Source organism: Lutjanus erythropterus, chromosome 20 (assembly GCF_056507025.1).
Source record: "Lutjanus erythropterus isolate fLutEry1 chromosome 20, fLutEry1.hap2, whole genome shotgun sequence".
NCBI classification, from domain to species: Eukaryota; Metazoa; Chordata; class Actinopteri; order Lutjaniformes; family Lutjanidae; genus Lutjanus; species Lutjanus erythropterus.
In genome coordinates this window covers 20,310,784-20,328,654 of record NC_139336.1, presented here as the reverse complement: position 1 = coordinate 20,328,654, position 17,871 = coordinate 20,310,784, and the positions used below count along the sequence as shown (strand labels likewise).

The 17,871-nt window shown below is 38.3% G+C and overlaps 1 protein-coding gene across 1 annotated transcript; it reads right to left on the bottom strand.

Moving 5' to 3' along the window:
• Positions 1 to 2,928: 2,928 nt before the first annotated feature.
• osbp2a (oxysterol binding protein 2a) lies at positions 2,929 to 17,442 on the bottom strand. The gene is made up of 14 exons (XM_084745726.1): positions 16,961 to 17,442; positions 15,288 to 15,493; positions 9,575 to 9,825; positions 9,268 to 9,436; positions 7,297 to 7,417; positions 7,137 to 7,203; positions 6,850 to 6,981; positions 6,493 to 6,738; positions 6,242 to 6,362; positions 5,343 to 5,446; positions 5,020 to 5,115; positions 3,932 to 4,116; positions 3,593 to 3,813; positions 2,929 to 3,166 (listed from the first exon to the last, which is right to left on the bottom strand). The coding sequence occupies exons 1-14, from the start codon at positions 17,119 to 17,121 to the stop codon at positions 3,024 to 3,026; spliced, it is 2,223 nt and encodes a 740-aa protein (XP_084601852.1). The 5' UTR covers positions 17,122 to 17,442; the 3' UTR covers positions 2,929 to 3,023.
• Positions 17,443 to 17,871: the final 429 nt, after the last annotated feature.

The following is a 17,871-nucleotide window of genomic DNA, read 5'->3' as shown; positions in this document are numbered from 1 at the left end:
TCACATACATTTTGACTTACAAGCAGTCTTTCCAGGGAGTTCAGATGAACTAAGTCACCTTTATACCATCTCTTAAAACCTGTATTTGCTCACAATTGCAGGTTTCTGCTTTTGATTTTGTTATGGACACAAGGTAACACAAATATAACGTTATTATGTTGCTATTATATAGCTCTCAGAAAGAGGCCTTAAAAGTACAATCATTTCCTTCATCACATTTTAAAGCCAAGTTAGAAAGTGTTTTACTTATTGTTGTGTCTGGTTTGTTATTTTGCACTCATGCCAGCAGCTGGCATTCAGCCCAGACCAGAGACAGTGTCCCAAGATAAATTTATTGTTGGCCTCGAGGCATCATGACAGACACTGTTTCCCTGGACGTCTTCTGTATCATCATCTGTCCCTTGTGAGATAAAAGATGTAAACAACATTGGTTTGACAGTAAAGAACGGCACCTTGACAGCTTTACGTTTTTATTTGAGCTCAAAAATGTAAACTTTTTGAGATCCTTGGGCACAAAAGGTGAGTTCACATCATGTTTCAGTAAGAGTCCACAAACAATTAACTAGGTGAAGAGGCTTGTTCACTACGCAAGTGCTTAAGCACTCTAAAACCATGCATAGCTACAGTATATGATGCCATGGAAACCTTTGAGTCTATGTAGCATGTAGCATTACCTGCAGGTAATTTTGTGCTTTATTTGAACAACACCTTATTTGCATCATCAATATAATATACTATTTCTTATAAACTGATATTCATCATTTCATTTCCCTAAAGTCTCATTAACTTGTATACTAGCTCGACTCCCTTTAAGATTATGTGTACACAAGTAGAGATTAAGTAGCGACCAAAATGTGAATGTTCAAGTAATGTGAAACAATATTTTCTTACAGTCATTTAAATGAGGTGATTCTATTTCTATTATATTCTTGCTATATACAGGCTAAAACCAACCAGGCTGTCATACATGTAATAATACACAGTAAGCTGGAAACTATAGCCTAAATAAATAAGTTATTATTGGTTATAGAATGTATTTACTATTAATGTACACCAGTGCTTGCTTGCACACATGTGCCTTAGCATGTGTTTGTTGCTAAGCCTTCCTTTCATTGTTTTCTGGTTCTTGACCGATGTGTGTAAATCAGATTTTTTCATAAGCATCATTCAGTTAATAGAATAATACTGTTACTGAAACAGTTTTTGTGCTGCATAAAACACCTGTCTGACTTGTGCAGTTGGGTTATTGCTTACATGCCCAAATAATGCAACACAATTGTAAAGATAGAAACCACTCATAGACCTCGCTATTTCTACTGTTTTAACTGAGGGAAACAAGTTTGATGCTGCTTACCGAGATGATAAACCCTGATTATTTTGAGTCACTTTTATACAAAACACAATAAAATTCACCCTGAAGTATACATATACGTTCCCTCAAAAGAAAAGCTTTGCTGGCCAGATTTCTATAATCTGTACTGGAGCTGCAACAATTAGTTCTGTAATCATTTTGTTATTTTGATAATTAATTATAATTAATATTAATTGGTTTGAGCAACTTTAAAAGAAATAAAGTCAAAATTCTCTCATTTCAACTACTCAAATGTGATTTTTCTAGTTTCTTTGGTCCTCTACTAAAGTAAACTGAATATTTTTGGGTTCTAGACAAAATAAGACATTTAAGGACCTTACACTGGCATTTTTCTCCATTGTCTGATGCTTTATGAACCAAAGAACCAATAGATTAATCAAAAATGAATAGAATCATTAGTTGCAGCCCTAATCTGTACAGAGTTTGTATACAAATTTTACTAGGGACTACTACTCCATTACATAATTAAGGCTAAAACTACCATTGAGCACCAGTATAATTCCTTTTTGAAGAAAATCCCCAGGCTTGGCAGATTTATACTTGTGTGATTTACTATAGCACTTTCATAAAGTTTGGGGATTTGTGAAAAATTTAAAAGTGATGTTCAAACAGATGCAGCAGAGGTCAAGATCTCCTGACTTTTCGGTCTGTAGTATGGGTCGAGCTCTGGATCCTACATTTCCCATAATGCAACTCTACAGTGTCTTCAGTTAGACCCTCCCAGCTTGGTAAACTTTTCACACATCACCCAACCCCCCCAGTTTGTGACACAGGGTGTCTGTTACAAATTTGTACAAATTGTCCAAGACTGGACAACAACTGTAAATCCTTGAAGATACAGTTTAATTTGAAGAAGTAGAATAGTAAAAACCTTGAAGAATCAGGGAAATAAATTAATGAAGTCCTGCTGTGGAAAAAGCCTTTAAGTGCAGAAGAATGCTTTGTCCTGCTACGGTCCACTTACAGCCCGGTGCGTCTGTCAGAGCCCAGCCTGAGGAACATGCTGTTCCAGCTTCCAGGAGAACAAGACATTCAGTTCCTGTACCACTCCTTGCCCCAAAGTTATTCCGCAACACACCTATTACATTGACTGTGTTTTGGTGTAGAAATAATTCCTATGTAAAGCATGTCAATATTTCAGCCCCACACAAACATTAACACACATGAGAACTCCAGGTTTCCCATGAATTAGTTCTCTGCAGTGCAGAATAAGCATACATACAAACTGAGGCCATGCATTCTGAAAACACAAGTTATAATAGAGCAGTAGAGAATAGATAAAGTGGAAGCAGGAGCTTGTTTTGTGCTTGAAATTCTGGGAATGGCGGCTACTTTCAATAGCTGGTTCCAGGGTGCAAAGTTAACTTCTTTGTACACTGACCAAATGGCTAGTGATTGTTCAAATGTTAGCAGTCACTCAACAGATACCATCGTTTTTTTGGCTGGTGAGTGAAGCAATTCTACCAGCCACTTGATTATTTTAGCATTTGGCTGGTGGCTGGTTCACTCTCCCTATCCCTTTCTCAACCCCCCAACACACACACACACACACACGCACGCACACACAACTGTCCATAAGTCACAGAGTATCCTTACATCAGGAGGAACCACTCAGCCCGTCTGATGCCACGACATATGGGTAACCTTTGTCCTAGAAGATCTCAGGGCACTGGCTCCAGTCCTGTCTGTCTTTGGCCTCCCAGTAGCCGCCCCTGTAGACGTATGAGCTTTCTCTTGTTGAATCATCTGTCCTCTTCTCAAACCACAGTGGCTGGTAGCCCTCGATGTCTTGGCCTAATGACACAGAATCATGTTTTCTTAAGGCATGACTTGTACTTGATTGCATATGAACTATTTCATCTACTTACACTCCAGCTGTTGTAACTCTTCATGACAAATAAATAGAACTCTGTCTGAAGAAAAGTGAATTCAAACTACAACATGCGTGTCCTGCAGAAAATGTGTTAAAATAAATTAATGAAAAAAAAAAAAAAAAAAAAAAATATATATATATATATATATATATATATATATATATACACATATATATCTGTGTTTGCTGAAGGTAATCTCTATGTAAAGACACAATCTCTATTTTAAACAGCCCTCTGGTGTCATTCTCAAACTGCAGCTCAAACATCCGGTGATGTTAGACTAAGCAAACACATGTCTGAGTGGAGCTTTAACGCTTCTTGTTCTTGTTGGTGTCCTTGTTCTCACCTTCCTCCAGGGCCTGATTGGCTTGCGCCTCCCTTCTCTTCCTCTCCAGCCTCTGACACTCCTCCAGACGCTGCTTCTGCACATTCGCTTCATCCCACAGACCTGCCTCCATCAGCCGCTGGTCCGGCCGCAGGCGACTGTCAGTTGGCGCAACACCCTCTTCTGCTTCATTGAGAGTCAGAGCCAGGGAGGAGAAAAAGTGCATGTTCTCTGCATTGTCTCTGGAGAGTGAACAATAGAAGACACAACACAATAAATGGTCACACAGAGAGGGAGGAGAAACAGGAGAGGACATATCACAAAGGTCAGGCAGAAATATGTTCAATAAGGTAAACATACGGAAGAGGATACTTCTTCCACAACAGTTTGGGCTGAAGAGTCTGATAAACTGTCTTTTGTTTGCCTTCAGAGCCTCCGCAGCCTTGGCTGCTGTCCACTATTTTGGCACTCTCCATCTTGTCATCCCAGGTTCCCGACAGGATGTAATGGGCTGTGCCCTCTCCGTCCTCCACCACTCCTGTCACCTAGAGACACCAGAGAAGATGACAAACAGGAAGAGATCAGTTACAGACACGCTCTGCTGGGCACTGACATATTCACAGCTGCACACTGCATTGTTTAATTCTTTTAGTCTAATTTGCACAGCTTTGAAAGAATTTTTAATTCATTTTTAGTCTAAATTGCTTCCTGAAAATTGAAGTTGGATTGAGTCAGATAGGTTAAGTCACATTTTAGTCTTTTTTTGTTTTAGTCAGGATTTAGTCAGTGGAGTTCAATTCTACTTTTAGCTTCATGTTAGTCATTATTTGTAATTTTGAAGCATGGCAATGCACCCTGAATCCACACAGAACTTTATACTAATATTACATTAAGTCCTAAAGGGGAATCAACATGCATGTTATAAAAAATCACCCCAAAGAAATGATATTTAGCTTGCCAAATAATGGTGTGTTTTCATGTGCCTTTTCAATTCGGTCGTATTTTGTCTGTACATCTTTAACTCACAAGGCGATGATACACTTTCTTTTGGTTTTATGAATATAAGAGAAAAGTGTTCACATACAGGCCACCTCTCCTCTTGCTCTTCTTTTCTTTCTTTTTTCCACCTAACTAACTAGTTAGATTTATTAGTGCTTTGAGATGGCTGATTACTTATTGACTTATGTTGTCGACTTAAACAAGCCAACTATTCTGTCTTGTCTTTACTTGTCAGGGCATAATTAACACAGTTATTTCACTGAAATGTTTGTTGTCAATAATATCTCATCGTTGTCACAGTTTAGTCAAGATTTTCTTTAACAAAATTAACACTGCTTCTGCCAAGTATAAAACTGTGTAAATGCTGTGAATTCTAAATGAAGACAGCCAACAAAGATGCTAGCAGTGTTTTTTCCATCTGAAACAACTCACAACAACAGCAGACTCACTTTCCGTGGGACCTCTCTGGAGAAGTAGCTGTAGGGGGAGAATTTGAGACGGCAGGTGTCCTTGGTTGTGTTGTTTACAATGTCAATATCCCCAGACTGCCAACAGCAACAGACAAGAAAACAGATGTGACTTTCTCAGTAACACTCACACACACTCAAATGTCCATTAATTTGTTAATTTTATCTTTCTGAACATTCATTTCCTTTCTGTTTTATAAGGTCTCTAGTTTGTAAATCTACATCATAGATGATCATTTTCACAAACTTACACACAAGTCAGAGGCAAGTTTTGTTTTTTGATAGTTAAACTGAGAGGGACATACCTGATCAATCCACAGCTTCCCCACAATAATGTTGTGCACCGTTGAAGTCACTTTGCTCCACACATAGTGGTTTCCACTTGAGTGAAACTGCAGATGAATGTTCCCTACAGTGAAGAGAAGGAAGGCACACTATCAAAAAGGTGTATAACATTACAGTTTTATAATCACTACAATATGGCAAATTATTTATGGTCTAGCAAATATTTTGTGTATTTACTACAACTGCATAATAGGGCTACTGTAGATTTAAAAAAAAAAAATTCAGATTAAATCTTATTATCTATTCTAAAATTAAAGTGGTAAATTTACAAGAAGGAAAAATTGAATATTTCCTGAAATTCTAAAGACATATATTTATGAGGAAAAAAAACAGAAAGCCTATGACATTATAGTGGTAAATTTACAAGGAAAAAAACTTGAAACTTAATTCTCTAAGATGATAAAATCACAAATTTGCAAGAAAAAAATCAAAAAGTCTCTGAATTAAAGTGGTAAATTTATGAGAGACAAACTTCTAATATTCTCTGAGATTGTAAAGTCAGAAATTTACAAGAAAAAATTCTGAAGCAATTTTCTGTTAACAGTGACCAGCAACAACAGATGCATGTTATATATGATTGTCTCTTATTAAAGGTCTGTATCTTCTCTTCATCTCCTTGCAGTTCTCATGCATTAGTTCTTAGTACATTGCATTAGTTAGTGATTTGATGTTAGTGTTCAAGTTTGTTGTCTACTGTACTGTAGTGTAGGGTTCTCAAAACATAATATATTGTTGTCCAGACATTTTCTTGCAAATTTCTGTCTTTATAATCTTCGAAAATATCAAAATTTTATTCTCTTAAATTTTCCACTTAAATGTCAAAATGCTGAGTTTTTTTTCTGAATATCGTCAGTCTTACCTAATGGCATGACAGAAATATATTTCCCACGAAACTTGCTATCAATAGTGATATACTGCCAAAGGGTCCATCCTCGCTGTGATGTCACGTGGTGAGCAGCAGCTGGTGGGTGATGACTGACCTGAGAGCAAATGGTATCAGATGGTGTCAGCAGAGGCAATACAGACATCACACTGTATTTATATTCTTATTCTCCACTATGAGGCAATCTTATCTTTAGACAAGTGCAATTATGTCTGTGTTTGTCTCACCTGCTCAGAGATGGAGCGATAACCATACTCGTCCAGTCGGTCCAGCTCATACGTCTCCCCCAGCAGAGGGTTGAAGGGTTTGGCTGTACGATGGACTGTGGTGGAGTATGAGGAGACAGAGAAGGCAGCCACCAGGCACATCTGCTCCAGAGAGGAGTCACAGCGAGCTGCGCGGTCCAGAAGCTCGCTGTACTCCAGATCCTCAGTCAGACGCTGCAGCATTGACAATGGCTCATTAAAGTTTACCTGAAATAACACGCAGACAGAAAAGATTTCATGTCAGTGGCGCAGATGAGACCACATATTCTTTAAAACTTTATTACTCTCCAGCCAATTTGTACTGTGTTTTTCATTTACAGGCATGGGTATCTTGGACAGGTCTTTTCCAATACAGTTCTTCATGATGCTCCACAGGTTCAGGGAGTAATTTGGTTTGTCAGGGATACGACTGCGTCTTGTTCTCTGTATGTGGTTTGTGCCTGAGTTGTCCTGAAAAAAGAAAAAGACAAAACACAAAGGTTTAGTGTATGTACAAACTGGGACACAAACATAAGTAGTTTTTATTTTTTTATGTATCTATGCATATGGGTGTGTATAGCACCACCAAAGTTATTTTTATTAGCATCAGCATGTTTGGGACCTACATTCTCATTATGAGTCCAATCATTGGGCACTCCTCCACTCATCATACTCTGATTACTCCCTGAGCGCCTGAGAGAGAGAGAGCAACATCTTTTAACTATAGATCAAAGGAACTCTGGTTGATCTAAAACACAAAGTTCTGAGTTTATGCTGATGTCTCACTTGTGCTGTATGTTGCTACTAGCAGTCACGGTTATGAATGCAGGGGAGTCCTCCATAGCATCGAAGAACTCTGCATCGTCATTCTCATCACTCGCATCCCCCTCCTGAGACCGCTCCACACCTATGGCAACAAACACAGGACAAGGGGATGGGTTAGCTGAGTGTCTTCAAAATATATATATTTCTATGTGGGTTAGTCCCATTTATTGTTTCATGTGTAGTCATTTCTTATTACTTATTTTCTGATATTTATATTTAGCTTATATTTTATTTTCTTGTCTTATTGATTTTGTGTGACTGTAAATTGTAATCTCTTTAGTTGTTGTTTTTGTGTGGAACCCAAGAAGAATAGCAACAGCCTTGTGGAATCTAATGGGGATCGATACGAAACAATATGACAGAATAGCTCTGTAGTAAAGACTCCTGAAGCTCACAGCATTTCATTTATTGAGACTTGATCCAACTTGATGATCATTCCTGAACTGTTTGTAAGGGATACGATGTCATGTTGCCATGAAAACTCAGTTATGAAAATGGGAAATGTCAGTGGAAACATAATAAAGTGGTGAAGAAATTCTGCTTTCTCACATGGCACACTTTCACACATGCACTATTGCAGTTATCCAAACACTACCCAGAGGAGCTGTATCTGTGGCTGCATTGGTTGCCCTGGACTTGACCCTGCCACCTCTCTAGTCCGGAGCCCAGCTGAGCCACATGTGTGAATAGAGCAGGTCTTTTTCTGGAGCAGACAGGTGGGCGTGTTGATAATGTTGCATGGTGTGTAGCTGCTTTGTCTTTTGTCTGTTTGCATGTATATTGTGTTCCACTCTGTCATTGATTGTTTACTTTTGAAATAGACTATCTACGATCAATATCAGCTTCGGTAAGTCTATTTTTTAGCTCATCTTTAAAAGCCTTTCTTTGCCATCTGTGATGTGAAAATATCAGATTACAGTCAGTGAAAATCAAAATGTGCACTGCATCCCAGTGCACCATGAAGCTCTCCTGCCTGGCAGGACCCTCACCAACACTAATTGGAAGACAGTTAATAACCTCTTCAGTTACGTACGAATGTCATTAGTACTCATTCCGAGGCTGTAGTAGGCTTAGTTTTAAAGCTGTGAAGATACTGGTATCATATGAAACTAGAAAACCTAAGGAATCCATTGGCAACAACTATGCATTGCCAGCTCAGAAAGTTGTCTTAATAATGTTGCCAAGACTAAATTTTGGCTTTTCAAAGGAGCCCATGAAGGTCTCACCTCAAGGTATCTGAATGAAAATGTTCTATGGGTATGCATGCAGTAGAAATTTGTAAGTTTTGCCCCATTTATTTAAATCCCTCTACATACTAGGGTCCCTAAGCACTGTTGTATAGACCAGAGGTGCTCTTAATGTGGTATTTTGGGGAGAATTTTGACCAATCCTGTCAACTGTCAAGTGTTAAAACGGTTAAATTTTGTACCAAATCCATGTGATAAATGGTATCAAGCCAAAAACAGCTGCAACAACTTAAGGGACACAATAGAGAGCATGTGAATGACCATCATATAGGCATCTTAAATTAATCTTTAAGTTTCCAGCTTTCAGACGATCTATACCACTTCTATGTGGCATCAACTGCTGACCTGCTATCTCCAGCTAAAGACTCCTGTTCTCCCCTAGAAATGACAAAAATCAGTGGAAATGGTTAATGAAATTATGGGCTCAAAATGTGTATTGAATTCACACATACGTATGACAACCTCAACCAAATAAACATTACATTTGTCTTGAACCAGTAGTTTAAGAGGGTTATTTTGTTATTAGGTGTTCTTTCTTCTTCTTTGTCTTTTTCTGTAGATAAATATAATAAAAGTCTGACTTTATCACATTTCTGTGATTGAAATACATTATTTCTACTGGCCAGAAGGGGGCCATACTCTGATTCTGAGAGAGTAAGAGGACAGAGACAGTGATGTTTCTTACCTGTATATGAGGTTGGATTCTCCCTCCAGGCTCTCTCTAAGCTGTTGTGCTGCTTGGCTAACTGTTCGATGGTCTCCTCCAGATGGTGACGCTGCTCTCTCTCATACTGCAGGGCCTTTTGCCACCTCCGGCTGTGAGATTCTGCTACGTCCAGAAAGTCACGACAAGCCTGAGGTGTGAACACAACACACATCAAAAGATTCAGGCAGAGCCCTCAGGCTGCATCTCTCCTCATTAAAAGAGACATTTGCAGCCGATCAGTGTCCCATTTGCAGTAGATGCTGAGGCTTGGACTGTGTGAACTCACATTGATCATAGCATTAGAGGTGATGCGGAAAAGGGTGGCTCGCTCATTAACAGCTTTCACTTTGTCTGTGCTGTCAGCGGATCCTCGCAGCTCCTCAAGTTCGCTGAGGGAGCGCTGGAGGGCGGCGCCGTGCTTTCCTATCAGCTCATTACAGGTGCTCAGGTCGTCTAGCTTGGTGGCCAGAGTCTTGAGCACCCCTTGGGTTAGGGCTCGATCCTCCTGAGGTACAGGGCCTTCATCTCCTGAGTCATCTTCACATAAAGACAAAAGAGTAAAAGGCAGTGCACAAATTAGATGATTTACCAAAGATGCAAAGGTATCTTTAGAGGTCATAATATCAAACAATTTGACTGTTTATGAATTTTAGGACTGACACTGCTAAAATCAAAAAATAAATACATGAATAAATGACTCAATAAATATATTAATAAGCCATCATTCATTTTAAAATGTATTTATGTATTTATTGCGGCATTGTCTTCCAAATAAATATTCAGCGTCAAGTAAATAAATTTTAAAAAGAATAAGTTCCAATCAACCACTAAGTTGACCCTATAACACATTTTAAATGACAGACCCCTTAATTGTATAATGAAGCAGAAATGCATAAGAAATGTAAAAAGAAAATACAGAGATAAACTGGGTGAAAAATGCAAAGAGAAATCATACAGCAATAAATACTTAATAAAATTAAAAAATCAATAAAGTTACAAATAAAATGTAAATTAAATGGGAAATTAAAAACTAAAATGTAAATTTGTCACAATTAATTATTAGTTTTATTTGTTTTTATATTAACCTATTTATATTATTTTATACTATTTTTATGCATTTAATAATTCATTTACACATGCATATTAATTTATTTATTGAGTCATTCATTTATTTTTGTTAATGCGAAGGGAAATAATACAGATATATCAATTTTTGTCAGATTTTATAAAAACAATTAATGCCTACATTTATGTTTAATTTTTGGCCCATTTAATGGCATATTAATTCATTTATTGAGTCATTTATTTATTTTTAGGGTTGTTCAGATACTGATTCTAGTATCAGAAAATGCCTCACCCTGCTACTTCCCAGCACTGTCTCGCACGTCTTTTTCCCCCTAGGATGGCAAAGTCACGTTCTATATCATGATCTCTGTATTTGTTCACGTTTTACAAAGGGTTTAACCTGAGCCAAGCCATACAACAAGGACAGCAATAATATCACATACATATAGGGTTAGTACACTTATACAGCTGTTAAATAATAATAATATGCATTATCCTAACACACTGCAATTGGATCAGAACTCTGCATTGGCACACATAGATAATGGAATCAGTGTCGGTAAGAAAATATGGTATCAGAACATCTCTATTTATTTTTGATTTTGGCAGTTTTAATCCTCCACATTTATGATGGTAAAATGACATCCTGGGGGTAAACGGAGCATGGGAAATTAATTTCTCATCAGACCTATTTAGTGAGACATTTTAAATTTAGGCGAGAGTTTGCGGGGAACGGATGGAGGCAGATAATAACACTTCACACCCTGATCCCCCACACCCCTTCCTCCACAAGATCGGAAAGCTGTGAATGAACACTGTTGCCCTGGAAACGTCGGCCTGTGCAATCAGGAGGCTAGGCTATTTTTAGAAGAAAAAGGGAGAAAAAAAGATGACGCACTACCCTTTTCCTCCTCACTCTCTACCCCATGTCGGCATGAACTGAGCCGTCAGTCTCATGGATTTTGGAGGGAGAGCGGAGAGACTGGACTGAATACTAGACACAAGAAAAATCATCATATTGACTTTAAAAATTCCCCATCAACATGGTCCTACCGAGTAGCTGTCAGTTTCACTTTTATATTGACCTTGGTTTAATTTAGAATTCAGAAAAAAATCTTGAAATTTAGACATTTTTCTGTATCTGCTTGTTTGCTCGTTTATTGAAGCTAAATCCCCATTATGAGTGAATTTGTTTGTACAGCCGCAACATGACATCAAACGGAAATTGTAGATGTTTTATGCATAAATTTACACACATTTCTTTTAATTCACTCTGCCATATCTGTTACTACACCTTGAGATTTTGACTAGACTTTGAAATAAATTCTGAGGCTTTCAATAGTGCTTGTCCACACAATATGTTTGTAATAATGGACCTGTTGGTTGGAGAAGTTAATAAAGCAAATTGTGCTTTATCAAACGTCTCCTGGTGACATTCGTTTAAAAAAAGACCCTGGATTCAAGACACCTAAAAAGCTCAACTGTCATAGGACAAATGTTGATAATGGTTGGTTTCATTCTCCAGACAGGTAGAAATGTCAACATAAATAATCCAGCTTTAAAATTCAACGACTGCCTCTATCATATGTAATGAAACTTTTCTAGGTCAAAACATTTCTTCTCTGCTAAAAGAAACAGATTGTGTGTGTGTAATCTGAAAACTCCCGACTGAATCTAGGCCAGAGTCTGCATTTCCTGTGAGTACCAGAGAAGGCAGACACACTACTACACAATATGAGAGGGGAAAAGAAATAAAAACAATCAGGGCAAACTGGATTAACAAAGTCTCAGGAGGAGAAGATTAAAAATGAGAGGGTGAAAAATCCTTCAGGCATCTGTAATGGTTTCATGACCCATATACAGCAGATAGAAAAGGATCTCACTTGACTTACTGTGCATCATGTTCTGAATTTGACGTAGCCGCCATCCAAAACGTGCATATATGAACGAGTGAGGCTCACTGGTCTGGTGTGTGCACTAATGAGTTATTTTTCACGCAGGACACTGGAGAGTCTGAGACAAATTGGTGACTCATCGTTGAATCATGAAAACACACCCACAGGTGATAGAGGGTGCAACAATATGGACAGAGTGTGGGAAGACATAGAGTTAGAAATCAGGGGATGCACTGTGAGCTTCTGCAGCACAGATGAAGTCTGACTGTAATAAGCTAAAAGCTTGCTGCAGCACAACCCGAGCCACACCGTTTCCTCCCTGTAAAGAGTCACTTGGATTCACTCTCACACTCACATATGTTATACATTTGCCCTGAATTTAATGGTTGACAGATAGGTTGTTCATTCCTAGTCCTATTTATACATATTTTAAAAAAATGGTTTAGAGCTGCAATGTTTCGTCAACTAACTGTAAAGTGTTAAATTAATTGCCAACAATTTTGACCACATTTTTTATTTTGTAAAACAAATTCGCTGATCTCAGTTTCTCAAAGGTTTTTTTTTTTTTTTTAATTAAATTAGTTCTGTATGACAGTAAGCTGAATATTTTCAGGATGTGGACAAAACCAGACATTTAAGCACATCTTTTTGGGCTTTGGCAAACAGTGATCAACATTTTTGTTTCCATTTTCTGGCATTATATGGACCACATAACAAATTTATTAGTCAAAAAAAAAAAAAAAAGATTGACATGATAATGAAAATGATAATGAAAATAATCGTTAGTTGCAGCCCTAAAATGGTAGAAAACGCAAAAGTGTACTGCTATTACAAGATATTTGCCCGATAACTTTTAATATCCACCTAATTACTGCTGTTCTAATCCACTTTTAGCCAATTAATTTGCCATGCTATTATTGCCACTAAGCCCATAACCAAACCATGCAATAATAATCTGTAACAAAATCACATCACACACTTCACCAAATACACACCAGGACTTGAGTCTGTGCTCACACAGGAGTGAAAACAGTTAAGTTATTTTGTTTAAAATGGTGTGAAACAGACTATTACAATATTTACTCAAGACTAAGCCATTAGATTGGTAGGATATTAACATACTTGAAGAGCTATAATGATTAATTGATTAGTTGTCAACTATTAAATTAATCAACAGCTATTTTGTCAAATCAATTAATTAATCTGTTTGAGTAATACTTTTAGGAAAAAAGTCATAATTCTCCGATCTGATCAATTCTCCATTTTCTTAACTGTCAGTATTTTCTCTTTTTTTTCTATGGATTGTGTACAAAACAAGACATGTTAGGATGATAACTTAGGCTTTGGGAAACACTGATCTATATTTGAGAAAATAATTGACAGCATAATTGACAATGAAAATAATCGTTAGCTGGAGCCCTATGTACATGCATAGCCATGGTCAGATTATAAATCTACAATAAAAAATAATTGACTGAAAATAATCAAGACAGCAAAACAGTAACAGCACCGTATAACCATGTGAAAGAACCATGTGAAACCACAGAGAGAAAGTGAGGCTGTGTCAAATCTGCTAAATGTGCTCAGCTCTTTAAATCCTGTTAAGTAATTTGGCTGTAATCACTATCAGTAATGTAAAGTCCACTATTATACAATGGTAGATGCAGCATAAACACCTCATGCATCAGTCTCCGTATGCTAATATGGTCAGAGTGGCAGACAATGATGAATTGCATCTTGCAGGTGTGAACCCTCTACTCAGCATTAAAAGATGCTTTAAGGCACACACCTCAGCAGCTGTATTTACAGTGAAAAAAGTGGAAATCAAATCAGTTGGAAAAAAAAGAGACAAATAAATCACATTCGATGTAGACTGATAATTAAATATGATTCTACTGCGCTGCACTGACTTTAATAATCGCAGTGCTCTTTTGTTAAATTCAAAGCAAATTCTGTCCTGTGAGAAATCCCACCAGCATAATTACATAGAATACAGCCAAACTTACTTAACTCCATAAACAGCCACGCTCCCCAACAATTACAAACACACATACGTGCAAGCAAGCAGTCAATCAAGCACACACCTTCTATGTTAATGCTTATCCTGCTCTTAGAAAAATAATTAACAGATTACTTACAAGGTGACACTCATTGAAAAAGGCTGCACTCGAGTCTCCCTATTGTCCACAGAGTGGATGGTGGAAAAATGTTTTCAATGAAACCCTCACACCCTCCTGCTACCAGTACGGGAGGAGGAGCCTAAAGGAAGGTCATTTCATTCAGCTCTCACTGTCGTCATACTGAAGGAGACAGGGAGGGAGAAAGGAGGCAGAGTAGGAGGGAGGTGGTAGCTGCATGTGTGTGCACATTTGTGCCGAGGAGAGGAGAGAAAGAGATATTTAAAAAAAACCCTACTGTGCATCTTTGCTGCTGATTTTTTCTTTTAAGCATCCACGAGGAACAAATAAGGCTAAATAGCAGTACACAGACAATGTCTCCCAGACTCCCAGATTACAAGACATACTATATTATATTATAATATTATATCAGGTGATTGGGTGATGAGGTAAAAAGTGAGCAAGGATTGTATGAACTATAACTGAAGGAATAAGTCATTTGGATTGACATGATTGAATGCAGATTTTGTATAAGCATTGCACGTTGCCCATCTGACTGTATCCATCAGTACATGTTGATCAACACTGCCCTCTTGTGGCATCTTGTTTACATAACATGAAAGGCCGTAAATAAAAGATAAATTCAGGTAAGTGGGTCTTGGTAGCAGGAGCCTGCATTCAGGTTACATCTAAAATTAGCTTGTCTGCCTCAGACTTTCTAAGGTGAACCTTTACAGCTCATATTCTGGGACATTTCTTTGCTCCAGACATACATTCACCACACATTAGTGGAGCTAGAAACCAGTTAAAGGTACAGCTTTAAAACTGTATCTTTAAAATTGCCATCAAAATGTTGAACTCTGAGAATCGATTACACTACAATGTCTTAAACATCACACGGAATATAAATTATCCATCTCACCTGAGTGATGCATTAGCAGGGTGGCGTTGGCTTTAGCTTGCTGCAGGGCTGACACCCATCGTTGACACTCTCCCTCAGAGGTGGCCTTCAGGTGGTAACTTCGGCCCCCACTTGTTAACACCAAGTGGCAGGTGTCACCCACCTCAATGTGCGCTGTCGCCAGGGGGATAGTGCCCCTGCAGGTATGTGCCATCTCTGCCTGAGTCCTGAATGAAGGAAACAAACAAAACAGTTGGAGAAAAGATGAGTTGTGGATTGTGATATGGTGTCGCAGAACACTCTGCTCAGTTTCCATATTGATGTGCCCCATTTCCAAAATGGGGCAGCTCCATTTTTGAACGATTTCAAAGTAGTTTACTGTTAAAATAGCATCCCAGTAAGTCTGTCAAACAATCAAGCCTCCACAATGAAGCCTTTTCTCTACTGACAAGCTTTGGATAATATTTAGCCTAGATTTCTCTAGAGGCTTTGGACAATTTATACTGTAGCTTAAAACTTTGACCTTTTGTCTTATGTGACTATGGCCCTTTACACAGATTTTATACATTCCCCTATGGTTTGCATATGACATGTAACATATAAAATATAGAGAGGACATACATTTTTATCAAACTGCATGCCATTCATGTAAGATCATATAATTCATATATAATTCAAGTATAGTAGGGCTGCACAATTGAAATATTACAAAAATGCAATGTTTTTTATAAAGGTAAATTATGTGACAAAACAAAATTATAATGAAGTACTGTAGTGCTGCAGAGATGTCCCGGCCTACAAACCTTGTACACACTGAAACCTCATATGTAAGAAATTTCATCTTGATTTTAATGTTTTAGTGAAAATTAAAACTAGATGCAGAAATGATACAATACAAAATACAGCACCTTAATTAGTGTCATTGTTAACACCTGTTTACTCTACTGTTTCATACCAACATGGCTGCCGTGAAAAAGGTCTATTCAAAGTTGTGCATAGAAATTAAACTCAAATTCGACTATAGCTAGCTTAAACTAGACAGTCTGCTATATTAGAGTTAACCATACATATTAGTTTGCTGTTTTAATTAATAGCCTATCTTTATTATTCGCAAATCATATTGTCAATCATATTGTTCATCTTATGACAGGATGATTTTTGTTGTTGCTAAACTTGCATGTCATTCAGGGCACTCCCTCTTCGGCCAGTTAAGGTAACAAGTTTCACCATTTTAAAAATCCCTTTTTCAAATAGATCGTCTGTGCCAATATGCGGCTAACAAATGTAATCATCGTAAACTTTTCACGATAACTGAAAAAACAGCTATAAAAGGTGTCAGTACACCAACGGTTGCAATAACCGTTAGTTACCGCTTTCTAAGGGGTTCGCAGTTACCGTTACATATAGTAGAACCTCAGGCCGTTACTAGGACGTCGCAGCAACCGTTAGTTACCCTTACCTGTGGTGGGAGAGCAAGCCGTTACTAAGGAGGTCGCAGTAACCGTCAGTTACCGTTACTTATAGTGGGAATGCAGGCCGCTACTAGGACGTCGCAGCGCCCGTTAGTTATCGTTACCTATAGTGGGGCAGCAGGCCGTTACTTAGAAGGTCGCTGTAACCGTTAACTACCGTTGCCTGTAATGGGACAACAGACCGTTACTATGGACATCGCAGTATCCTGTGGTAACCGTTACCTGTAGTAGGACAGCAGGCTGTTACTAAGGACGAACCACCGCCGCTGGTAACCCTTCAGGTAGTTGGTCCATTTAAAGAGCCAGCCTTTGTGGGTATCCAGACAGGGCAGGTGCAGCCCCGGGAGAGTCGGGGAGGGCAAACTCTTCACCAGCTCGTTCATTTCCCACCGCTTTGGCCGGTAACGTTACTCCAGCGGGATGGACGGAGAGTCGGTGCAGTTTGTGTGGAGTTCTGCCTGTCAACAGCTGTACCTTTAGCCAGCAGCTGCACTGCACTGTATCCTCCGCTAAAGCTACTGTTAGCTTGCAGCTGTTTGGTGGAGCTGTGTCAGTGTGCCCCCCCTCTACCAAGAGGTACAGTAGTTTTAAAAATATCCAGTTAAACAAATAAATGTTGCTAAATGTTGCAGCTAGGATGAGATTCATAAGATCCACATCACTCTATGAGACAATATGAGCCTGCACTTTGACTGCGTGTTATCATAAAGCCTGTGGATGTGAGAGAGAGGGGAGATCATGATGACGTCCTTATTACAGGATTGTAGCATATGGGTGCAGGTCTGTGCGCGTGCGTGTGTGTGTGTGTGTGTGTGTGAGAGAGAGAGAGTGTGTGTGTATGTGTGTGTGTGTCACATATGGCCTTTACTGCGATTTTCTGCATCACTGCAAGAGTCTTTTGGAGGAAGAAGAAAAGATTAATTGCAATATAATTCTATGACAAAATAAAAAGTAAATTTTGATAAAAAGCTTTAAGACATCAGAGGAAAAATATGAATTATGACGTTGAATTTCCTTGTAAAACAGTTCAGAGTTGTGACACCGCACAGTCATTTGGATGTTGGCTGTATATTTATGTGAAATGTGAGAAACGTTTATTCATAAGGAGTTAGTTGTTTTGTGATTACAAACCA

Excerpts from the sequence above, each read along its gene's own strand:
- osbp2a (XM_084745726.1), bottom strand. The coding sequence starts at position 17,121 with ATGAACGAGCTGGTGAAGAGTTTGCCCTCCCCGACTCTCCCGGGGCTG. Across the intron at positions 9,826-15,287 it reads CCTGCTAATGCATCACTCAG|ATGACTCAGGAGATGAAGGC; the intron begins GTGAGATGGATA and ends CTTTATGTGAAG. Across the intron at positions 6,739-6,849 it reads TGTCCAAGATACCCATGCCT|GTAAACTTTAATGAGCCATT; the intron begins GTAAATGAAAAA and ends GTGTTATTTCAG.